General features: G+C 57.1%; 1 protein-coding gene across 2 annotated transcripts in view; it reads right to left on the reverse strand.

The window, feature by feature from the left end:
• IQCA1 (IQ motif containing with AAA domain 1) overlaps positions 1–11347 on the reverse strand; it is a 94580-nt gene extending 83233 nt beyond the window's left edge. For both annotated transcript variants that reach the window (XM_053655168.1, XM_037161508.2), the window contains exons 1-4: positions 11110–11347; positions 3822–4146; positions 1652–1771; positions 27–221 (exon numbers count right to left, since the gene is read on the reverse strand). In XM_053655168.1, the coding sequence (XP_053511143.1) occupies positions 27–221; positions 1652–1771; positions 3822–4146; positions 11110–11120 (651 nt within the window). In that variant the 5' untranslated portion in view covers positions 11121–11347. The remainder of the gene's footprint in view (positions 1–26; positions 222–1651; positions 1772–3821; positions 4147–11109) is intronic.
• Positions 11348–11801: the final 454 nt, after the last annotated feature.

Below are 11801 nucleotides of genomic sequence, written 5' to 3' on the forward strand. Positions count from 1 at the left end.
AGCCCGGAACCCCCTTCCCGCCTCACCTTCTGGATACGCAGGGCGGCAGCCCCCACATCCGCTACTCTCTCGCCCAGGATCCGGGATTGCACGGCTTTGAACTCTTGAAGGAAGATGTGCTTCATGAACAGCGCCCTCAGGCGGCCTTGCCGCGCCCGCTCCGCAGTCTGGATGGCTTTCACGGCCTCTTCCAGGGGCATAGTCCTGGCCGGGGATTTCTCCTGGAAATTTGAGATGAATCAAGGTTTGCACACTGACCTCCACCAGTGGACCACAGAAACAGCACACGCTTCCCTCCAACCCAAACTCTCAGTTCCCCGATGTTGATGAAGGGGGTTCTCGGCTGCTCAGTGCCCACTGTTTGCCCACGAGCGGTATGCGTTTCGGCAGGACATAAGCTCACACTGCTGTCCCCTGTCTAAGGACCCCTGCAGCGCATACCACCAGTCCAGACGAGACACTAATTAGCTCCGCATCTTGGGTTGGCACCAAACCACTGGGACTGCCAATGGAACGGGTCGGTGAAACTCAAAATGGCTATCCGTGTTTCATGAACCAACAGAAGCGCGTAAACATAAATTACACGCACATTTCTAACTCGAGAATTTGAACGTAAAGCACACGTGATGTACAGTGCTGATGGGTCACCACTGACAGGATGACCGGGCGAACATGACCGTGCCAAAGTCAGAGCTCTGTGTTTGGGGAGGCTTTGCCCCTCACATCCGCGGCACGCACCCATTTCTACAAGGCACATCACAAGGCACAGCAGAGCAGAGCGAATGCTGTTCGGGTGTCAGGTCAGCGGACGTGTGCGAGGGCACTCGGGCAGAGAGCAGGTGGCCCTCGAGCGTGAGCCATCACTGTTTACTTCCTGGCAGTTCCGCACTGTCGCTCTGGGAACAATCCCAGTCCTTCCCGGCTCCCTCCGGAGGCTCGGAGATTTCCCGCACTGGCGGAGGCCCCCGGAGGAAAAGCCGGGCATCCCAAGTGCAAGGGCAGATACTGGGCTACACCCCACATGTACTTTCAAGAAACAAGCAGCTGAGGGGACAGTGGGGTGCGGTGAGACCCCAAAGAGCATGCAGAAGTCACCTGGACACCCAGGGCCGCCACCCAGAAGCCACGGGTCTCGCTGACCAGGAGCCTCGGTGACCACTGGGCAGCTGTGTGGGTCTGGAGGGCCAGACGCTCTCTGCTTTCCAGAGGGGTCTTTGAGGACTTCTCTGTCCTCGCTCAAGACAGTCCCCTTGCGGATATTCCCGTGTCACTCAAACTGATGTCATGAAATGTCAACTGGCCTTCTAAGAAAGTGTCGTCATCTTGGAGTTCTGAGCAGGCCCTCAACTGTCTCACATGAGCAGCCGTGGGCTGCTTCTCCGGGGGGCAAGTCTGTGACCGGACACTACCCGGACCTGACAATCCACACAGCCCTGGACATGCCGGCCACCAGCAGGGAACTGCCCTTTGGCCTCCGTGTCTAAGTTCTTGACAAATCATGGACATGAGTCACCAAAAGCGTCTATACTGAGTAACGAGGGGGAAGGTGCTGCTCTCTCACACGGGAAGGAACCCAGTGTCCTCTCATTCCGGAGTGGAAAGGCAGATTCTATGGACTAAGGCATCGTCTCTGCTAAAAGGATATACAAACCACTTCAGGTCGGCCTACTCCGGAGTCCACCAGTATCTGAGCAAGGATCTTCTCTCTTTCCTTTATAACTTCCACCTTCTCCTTCAAAAAATACTTGGGTATGGGAATGTCTAGTTGTTGCTAAAGAAAGAGGAAAAACACGTAAAGACCATTTTGGTGGCTATTCCAGGACCCAAACCCAATCAAAACACATGGTGAGAACACGACAGAACTAACTCTCCATTTAAGAGACAGCAGGGGATGGGTGAGACCCATCCCATGGAGTCCAGAGAAAAACCGTGGCTGCGCCCTGTTTAATGGTCACAGTAACACTTTAATAACTCACGTCACGTAGGCTTCCATCAACTAATGGTAACTTAATGAAGTTCTTCAAAGAAATATATCATCATCTCAGTCTACTTAGAATAATAATGCCAATTAGAATAGTGAAGGATGGAGCTGTAGAGATTGTCGAATTAAACCTAGTAATTTATCATTAGCACCATCCAATTTTGTTTACAATGGTCCTATTTTTTCTAGTAATTGGTTTGTTTTTATCTGAATTGCCCCATTACAAAACGTACTTACAAAATGAATTTGCTTTATCAGGAAACTTGTTTTTTATACAATAAATCTAAACTTCCATTCTTCGCTGTATATATCACCAAACAGTTCCAATTAGCAGATGTCAAATGGCTACTCACCAGCCGGGGTTCAGTAACTGGAGGCGCACAAGGCTAGGAAAGGTCCGAGCGGGCCCCTGACCAGCCCACGAGACACGCTGCCCAGTGCCCTCGGGCCCTCCTGGCTGCCTGCTGGTAGACCAGCTGACCGGTGCCCAGGGTCAGCTGTCCTTTTTCCCACTCCAATGTGACTCCCCACACCTTCCTCCCCAACCAGGAATTTCAAAAGGAAATCAGTTCCTTGTATAAGCATTACCGCATGAAGGGTACCTCTGGGAGGGCTCCGTGGGGTGGTACCCCCGGGACTTCTGGGAGGCGGGATGGTTTTGAAATCCAAGCCTTTCTTAGGCTGATGGCGTGCCCGGGTGAGCTGAGCTCAGATTCCCACGGGGTGTGTGGCCGGGGGACAAAGGGCAGCCTGGGGGACAGCCCCACTCGCAGTGACGCTGTGACCCACTTACGGACGAGCATGTGCAGGTGCTACACTAACTAAACTTCAAGACAAGACCTTGGACGTGGCTCCACCGGGTCCGTTTGGGCCCGTAAAACCGCAGTCAGGGTTTGGGGCCAACCGGGCGACTGGGCGTGGACCAGAGGGGAAGACGGGGGCTGGCACCCCAGGCTTGCCTCCAGGCCCCCACAGACCCTGGGGGTTCTGGTCTCCGCACGTGGAACTGAGGAGACTTCTGGGGGTGGAGCAACTCTCCCCCACACGTATGTCTGCGCTGGAGGGACCTATCAGGGAAGGCTCCTGATGTGGCAGCTTCCGGAAACGGCCCTCTGGCTAGTTTAGCCACAAGGGAACCCCGATGGCAGGGCTGGGGAGCTTGTGGAGCCAGGGCAGGGACACAGCCGAGTGTCCATCCGTAGCAGGGACATGTCTGGACGCAGAGGGGGCTCTGCCACTTATCTGTGCTCCTCCGGGAGCCTGCTTCGTCTCTCCTCTCTCTTCTCTAAAGGGCAGTTTCCACCAGTGTCCTGAGAGCCTGCTGAGTGGTCTCCACCCACTGACAAGGGGCTCAGGAGTGAGACCCCAGACCTGGAGACAGAAGCCAGCCGGTCTCCCCCCCTGTCCCAGGTCAGATCTCTCAGGGAAGTGCCGGTGCCACAGCTGCCTGGGGGCCTGTCCCTGAACCAGTCGGCTGCAGCCAGTGGTGCTGGGCACGTGATACCAGTAGCTGGGTGCTGGCCCCAGGGAGCCGCAGGCTACGCAGGAGACGGAGCACCTGCAGGCCAGACACAAAGGACGCCTGGGGAGACGCCACGGTGACCATCAAAATCACAGTGACCTCAGTGTCCGGCAGACCCAAAGCCTGTAAAGATTCATCTGTGCCCAAAATGAGGGCCCCTCAGCCACGGCCCTAGCAGTACAGTCTGCCGGGGGGCTGTGCGTCAACTTCCGATACAGCGAACAACTAATAAACGTGTCTCCGCTGCCCGCAGAGCAGTGGTTACAGGACTACCCATCTCATTTACCCCAAAAAGACACAAGAAAACCAGGTACTTACGGGAGTCAACTTTAGGTCCTGTAAGATATTGTCAAAATAGTGAAACTCGCCCAGTTCCAGCTCCACCATCTCATTCTTCAGCTCCAGGATGCGGCCCATCACCCCGTCCAGGACCTTCCGGATGAGCGTGCGCTTCTGCGGGTGCACCATCTGGTCGTAGGCGTCCTCCAGGTTCCTGAAGATCTGCACGTACTTGATGTAGAAGGTGGCTAACATCTGGAAGATGAACACTTCACTTCTGGGAGGCTCCGCCCTCTTCTGAGACTCTTTGTCGAGCAAGGAATTGAGGGCTTCCTGGGTCTGACGCCACATCTGATTGTACATTCTGGAAAAGACAGAGTTCAGGCCGCGCGATGAGCGTTTCGAAACCCCTCTGTGGGCACGCGGGCTGGCGTCTGGGGCCGCCAGGGTGATGCGTCACCAGCTGGGAGCTCAGACGCTGCCTGCTGTCCCTCGGGGCCTGTGATTTCTGTGTGTGACCCCTGCCGCCACCACCGAATAAAGAGCTCAGAAAGCCTTTCACCTAAATGGTGCAAAGGGGATCCCGGCTATACCGGCAGAGCCAGTTCTGAAGCCGATGGGCAGACCAGTCAGCTGATCTGTCCGAAGCTAGAGCTGGTGAGGACAAACCGATCGACCACTCTGGAAAGCGGTTCCGGACGGTCCTGTGAAGTCGAACCCGTGTGTCCCTACCGAGGAACCGGTACACCCCAGAGAAACGCTCAGGAACCGGTACCAAGAATGGCCACAGAAACAGGTGTTCACGACAACAGAAACCTGGAGGTGACCCAGGTGTCCGTCCACAAGAGAACGAGCAAGTAGAGTGGGCTGTGGTCACCAACGCTGCATGGCAGTGACCGTGAGTGACCACAGCTCTAAGCGCCCACCAGGGACCTCAGACATAATGGAGGGTGGCTCTGGGCGCTCCAGGGGGCCGAGACCCCAGGCAGGAGCCCACGGGAACTAGCAGAGGGGGCTGGGGTGGGGGTCTGCCCTCTCCCCCGACCCCTGGTGTGTGGGCACGTGGTTGGCTGCCCCCTTCTACGGGAGGCTCAGGCTGGCGACGGCCCAGCCTTCCCAACCCCGGGACACCCCACCACCCCAGGCGGCTCCCCTGCACGCAGCTCACACCTCTGTCACTCGGTCCCTTCATCAGTCCCCACTGCTGGGTGCGCCATTCTTTTCCTAATGGGACTCTGCCATGAATGGCGGAGACTTTTTATACAAATACTGGGTGATTTTGGCTCTTTTACATATGTAAGAACTGAGCCTCACTGAAAAAAAGCTAACGAAGTTCACCGTGTCTGGGGAGGGGCTTATCTGCCAGTGGGCACCACCGGGGTGTGAGAGGGCGGGCAGGGCCCCAGCCACCACCGGGGGACCAGGGCCACCCGAGAATGTCGGCTTCACTTGCTGGGTCTCCCCAGGCTGTGTGGGCAGCTCCAACTCCCTGCTGGCAAAGGGCCGAGGGCTCTCACTTCCTCTTCACGGGCAGCCTCTCCTTGTCCCCCTCCCCTGTGCCTGGTGTCCCCAGGCCGCCTGCATGCGCCTCCTTGCTTGGATCCTGGGGTGGACAGGTCCCCATTACAGACCTCCAGCCAGTCCTCACCCCTCCAGCCCAGCCCAGAAGGACCAGACCTCCCCGCCCCCTCCCAGGGCGGTGCCTTCCCTTCCCTGCCCTCCAGCCTTGGCACCAGGGTCTCTGACCTGCCTCTTCCTCCTCCTCGGTCTCCTTTCCCTGCTCCTACATTTTTGTGACAACCCTTGTCACACACTCCCGTGTCCTCTTGGCCCTCGGGTGTTTACAGCCCTTTCACCTGCTATTGGCTGGAGGCGATTCGGGAGGAGGTGGCGGTAAACGTGCTTCTCTGATCCAGCTGTTGCCACGGGCGCCCCTCGCCCCTCCCCGAGGTCATTCCCAGGGGTCGCTCCCAGGCACCCCCTCTCCCTGCTCTGCTCTGGCCCCCAGGGCCCTTCGTTACCACTCGCCACACCCTCCTGGGAGCAAGAAGTTGTGAGCCTCACTGAGCCATTGACCACACATCACCTTTGTCCAACAGGTATCCCAGTGACAGTCCACGAAAAGGGGCTCCTATCACCGCCCTCCCGAAATTGGGAGAAGGAGACGGCTTGCCCCTGAGTTGGCAGGTAGGGGGCTTGAACCCAGGTCTGTGTGACATAAGCCCGGACCACTGCTCAACACTGAGCCACCCCTGCCTCCACCGAAAACAGAAGCAGCCCCGGCATCGCAACACATACGAGTGAAGCTCTTGCCAAAGCGATGGGGGGAGAACGCACTGTGTGGCCGGGATGTGTCGGACACCAGAGACACGAAGACCCGTAGCCCCACACGCCCCACTTTTCCTCCCCCGCCCGCCCCACAGGTCGGGTAGTTTGTGCACGGACTGCTCCCCCCCCCCCCGCCCCGTGCTCTGCCCGCTGTGCTCAGGAACCAGATTTCTCCAAACCTAGACGCATCTCCAACAAGAGTGCCGGACAGGAGTGCTCTGCTAGCCACACCCGCCGGAAAAGTGAAGGGGACTGTCAGAAAGTTAGGCTGTCCTTGAGCCTAGGGAACCCCGTTCTGGGCCTACAGATGACCCGAAACAAGGGCTCTTTACCAGGAACGGCCCCAGAGAAGAGCAACAGAGTCACCTCCTGGTCACGGTGCCGGGGGGCGTTTCAGCAATTCTGCTTGTCACGGCTCAAAAAGACAAACAAACCGGGGAGGCGGGGAGGCCGCAGAGAAGAGCAGGGGCCAGATGCACTTTGGAGCAGAAGACAGGCAGAGGCTTAGCAAATGCCCGCCAGGGAGGCCCAGGCTTCCAGCATCCGGGAGGGGGCGGTGGCCCCAGGCGCCCGCTGACCCGCCGGGCCGCAGGCCGTGCATTCCAACCGGCTCAACACAGGTTCACATAAAACAGAAGAACCGGCGCTCGCCCTGTGGACTGAGTCGGGTTTAGGGACTAAACCTGTCAAGACAACTCTATGGAAGAAAATTACAGGCTCATTTTGTTTAAACTTGGATCTGAAATTCCACTCAGCAAACAGAACACGGCGCCAGATCAAAAGAACCATTCCCTGCGACCGAGGGGGGCCGTCTCGGGAATTTAGGAGAGTCCCACTCATCGCTGAACTGAACTCAGAAACAGGACAGTACAAACCGGAGATCGTTTCCGCAGATACTGGGAAGATGCTCAATAAACTTTAATTTACGACACCAGCCCGATGGAGAGTGTTACCTACGCACGCCAAAGGACAGAGGGGGGTGATGCGGAATGCTGAAATCCAGAGACCAAGAGTAATTTCACTAGAGAAACACTGGAAATACCCCCAGAAAAACGGAAGGGGAAAGGGGTAACGGATGGATATGAAAGAACTTAAAAACTGCTTGTGAATGACTCCACGGCAAAATCCAAGGAAATCGGTAACAAAGTGTAAGTCCGTTAGTGCAGCAAAGTAGCAAGACGTAGATAAAACCCAGAGCAGAGCTGAAGAAAATTCTAGAATGCCAGTGGCAGAAGTTCAGAGTCGGCAGAAGGCAATATCCGCCCCTGCCTGCAGAGATGAGATGTAAAGAAAGCAGACTCCCGAGACCGACGTGCAGACTTAATATTACCAAGAATCTGGTAATAATGCAGTGCAGACTCTATAAATAACTTCAGTCACATCTCCCCACGTGGGGGTAGAGCCGACCCTGAAAGATAAAGGGCATCTTATCAGACATCAAAGCACTTCGCACACCCATCGGCATCAGGGTTGTGCAACCGCTGGGCAGGCTGCCTCCACAGGGGGCTGGTGGCGTGACCTGAACCCCACAGAGCTGCAAACCCATCAATAGCACAGGGCCTGGGGGTACAGAAGGCTTCCCTGGGAAAGTGCCAGCCAGGGACCAGAGTGGAACCCACCTAGAACCGAGGCTGCCTTCACTTGGAGCAGACCCCGGCAGGGCCTCACTGCCCCCACTCAGGGCCTGTGCAGCTCCCGCTGGGGCTCGGAGGTGCAGAAGCCCCTTCAGGCCCTGGAGGAGCTGGCCCGGCACTGGAACTTCTGGCCAGAGACCTTTCTGGTGGCTTGAGTCTTCCGGGCCCTGCCTTTGGTGGGCCGTGGCCTGTGCTCCCTCACCTGCTGTCTCTCGGGGGACCCTTCTCGGAGAGACCAAGCGAAGCTCATTGGCTGATGGGAATATATTAATATTAGGGGCTGTTTGAGCACGCTGACCCCTGCATCATACCCCTTACCCTGGAGGCTGACTTTGTCTTCGGCACTTCCCACGTGCTCCCACTGATCACGACCCCTCCATCTCCTGGGCTGCCAGGTGCCCAGACACTGGGCCTTGGCCAGGCCAGCCCGTGCGGCCCCCACCTCACTCAAAGCCCCCATCACACTGGAGCCCCAGCCCGCCTTGCTGCCCTGAGGTCGCAGCACCCTGGACACCCGCAAAGGTCACTTTGGATGAGGGACGTGGCAAGACAACTTCTTAACAAGAGAATCCCCGAATCATAAATGCGCCCTTTCAAAGTGGGCACCTCGGTGGGTTTTAGCTCGTTGCCAGGGCTGGGCAACTTTCCCGTGGATCTGATTTTGGAACGTTTTCTCCACTCCAGAAAGAAACTCAGCCCCTGGCCGCAGTCTTGCCTGGTGTGCCCCTGGGCACGCCCCCCACCCCAGGCAACCACCAGTCCATCTGTCTCTGTCTATCTGCTCTGGGCACGACACTTACGTCCAACCGCACAACAGGTGGTCCTTGTGCCCACTCCTCGCCCTCCCTCGTGTGCTCGGGTCTCGCCCGTGGCGCAGCATCCATCTGCACCTCGCTCCTTTCTATTGCCGACTACCATTCCACTGCATTTTCGGTGCCCATGTCTCCGTGGCCGGACACGTGGGGTGTCCTGCCTCTTGGCTGTTGTGAACGACGCTGCCGTGAGCATTTCCATATGGCTTTTGTGCGGACATGTGTTTTTATTCCTCCTGGGCACGGCCAGGTGGTCTTTAAAGGCAAAGGCTCCTCGTGTGATGTCAGGACCCGCCTCCTGAGGTAGCTGGTCGTGGGCAGTTCGCTCAGCCCCCAAGCCTCGGCTTCCTCAAGCTGGATGCGGCGCCCGCCCCGGACACACCACGGGATCACTGCGGAGGGGATAACAGATGTGGAAGTGCTCTGGCAATTCTAAGTGTGCCTTGTAAGGAGAAGGTACTATTTTATCCATGAGACTACTTAGCATTTTTTAAGTACATGATTGGTTTCAGACTTCAGCATTCGACCCAAAAACGTTACAGAGACTGAAGTCAGGAGGACTGTGGGTGGAGGAGACCGCATGTGACAGTTGAGAAAGACCAGATTCCTGCACGCGAAGCCCGGGCCACTCTCCTGAACAGCAGTGGGGGTGGGGGGTGCGGGCCCAGAGCGCTCAGACAGGCCGCGGACTTCCACAGAAAACCGGAACGTGGCAAAGCGGGAGTGCTCACCAAGCTGCGTTACGCACACTAAGCCTTCCACTTTCCCAGTATCGTCCGGCTGTTCACTCTCCTTCTGGAATGTTCCCTCAGCCCGTTTGTTAGGAGGGAGGCCCGGCTGCCACCTGAGGACACAGCAGTCCTCCCAGGGAGGCTCCCTTTCTGTCACCGGTGGGGGGGGGTCAAGGGCCTGCCTGGATCCTGTTGCCCCTTCCGGCCCTGCCCCCAACGCTCCCCGGCTTTGAACCTCATTTCATCAGGAGGTGCTGCCCGCATCCCTCAGTGTTGCCTTTGTCTACATCTACCGTCTGCACCTTCTTTCCCGCCCCGCCCCCCACGCCCACCCTCGGAACTGCCTGTCCGCAGGGCCTCCACTCTGCCCACCCGGGGCCTGCGATAATCGCCCTCCATCTGCAGCCAAGGCCTGGAGCTGGGTCCTGTGCCCTCCCCAACATGGACGGCACCAGCGTCTCCCTGCTCTGGCCAGAGCATCCCCTTTCCTTGTCCAAGGGCCATTCCCCCTGAATACAAAAAGGCCATTGTCCCTTGTCTTTAAAAAAAAAGTCTGTCTCTGGGTCTCATTTCCCTGCCACCAACTACAGCAAAACTCCTTCACAAAGTTAGCTGCACTCACTGTCTACGGTTTCTCTCCTGCCCTCACTCAACTCAATCTTTCCATTCCATCGCTCCAATAAAGGTCAAGGTCACCGCCAGACGCCACACTGCCAAATCAATGGTCAGTTCCCAGTTCTGCTGGGACTTGTCTCCAGCAACATTTCAGAGAGTCCGTTACTCCCTCCGAAGAACGTGTTTTTTTTAACCTGGCTTCCAGGACACCACGATTTTGCTTCTTCCCCACTGACCGCGTCTGTGACCTCTTTGTTATTTTCTGCTTTTGTCCCCAACCTCTTACTGTCGGAGGAGCCAAGGCCAAGCCCTTGGACCTCTTCTCCCTCTGTCTACACTCATTCCGTGCCTCATGAAGACCACCCACACACCAACAGCTCTCAGTTTCTATTCCATACACAGGCCTCTCTTGCGAACTCAAGACCAGACACTAGGTGCCTCCCTGCTCTCCGTCTGATGGCCAGTTGGCACTTCCAACCCAACACTTCCTGCACTGGATGCCTCATCTCCCCCAGCTGCCAACGTCGGCAGGCCCTTAACCTCTCCACTCCCATTTCCCTGCCTAGCGAAGGTGCAGGCTGAGCTACAGGGCCCGCCTTGCCACTAACGAGCTGCTTGGCTTCTTGGTGCCTAAGTTTCCTCATCTGTAAAATGGACATAATGTCGCAGCTCCTCCATTAAAGGGGTGTCGTGAGATTGAAAGTCGTTCTATTTCAAGGCAGTGAGATCACTGCTGCGCAAGTGCGGGGTCCAGGGCGAGGTCAATGCCCTTCTTGCTGCCACCTGCCTGGTGTCTCTTCGGGCAAAGCAGGGGGTATAATATCGCTTCTTCAAGACCTTTCTTGACGTAATACTGGAACCTGGGTGCTTTCACAAAGCAAGCATATAGTACTGCAAACTGCTAACACAAAAGCAGGCGACGGGCTGTGAGGTTCTGCTTCCTCCAAAATACATGAGCAGGGCCAGGGGGCACCGCAGGGGGCCTGGAGGAGGCAGTGTGAGGGGGAGGAGGAAGATCTGAGTGTCTGACATTCCTCGTCCAGGAGAAGATGATACTCTAGCTTGTGAAGTATCTTTATTTATTATAATGTATAACGAAAGAAAAGGAAGTGGGAGAAGAAAAGAAGAAAAAAGCAAAGCGCAATAAGCCATCTTTTGGTCTGGAGAAGACCACACTTTGGCTGTGGCCCAGCAGCCCATCACTTACATGTTCGACATGGTTGGCTACTTTTCCTCTTTCCCTCGCCCGCGGGGAACCTCTTCTTTCGCCCTCCAAAAGACCTGCAGGGTTGCAGGTCTCAGGACCCCACCAGAGGCGCTAAGGAAGTGGTCCTTCTGGAAGGAGCAGCAGGTGTCTGGGAGATCCTAGCACTGTGGCCAAGGAAAGGTGCCAGCCAGGGATGCGCAAGCACAGACAGCGGGATGAGATGGTTCTCTGCGCTACCCCAGTCTCTGGAACCTGACTGTGGCCGCAAGCCGGAACCTAGCAACGGAGGCGCTACGCCTGCGCAGTGCCCTTTCTCTCGGGCTCCTGCCGGATGCGCGCCCCGCCCCCGCTGTGCGCAACGCGCCTGCGCCTCCGTCTTCTGTTTCCGTGGCAACCAAGCCTGATACCGGAGGCCCGGGCAGCCCCTCCTGCGCCGGCGGCTAGCAGTTGAAGAAGAAGCGCTCCCGAGCAGGTGGGAGGGATCGATCTCCCGCTGGACCCGCCCCGCGAGCGTTCTCCGGAGGCCCCAGGTCCCATCCACCGCTGTTTGCTGCCCCGTTTTCATCATCTTATGAAATGTAGTCCTGGACAAGGCCTCGAATGCTGTGGCCTCAGTCTCCCCATCTGTAAAGCGAGGTAACAGTCGTTCCTTGGTTTAGAGTCACCGGCCCTCTGCTCTGGGCCAGGAGCCG

The sequence above is a fragment of the Artibeus jamaicensis genome, unplaced genomic scaffold, assembly GCF_021234435.1.
Source record: "Artibeus jamaicensis isolate MK-2021 breed Jamaican fruit bat unplaced genomic scaffold, CSHL_Jam_final contig_944, whole genome shotgun sequence".
Taxonomy (NCBI): domain Eukaryota; kingdom Metazoa; phylum Chordata; class Mammalia; order Chiroptera; family Phyllostomidae; genus Artibeus; species Artibeus jamaicensis.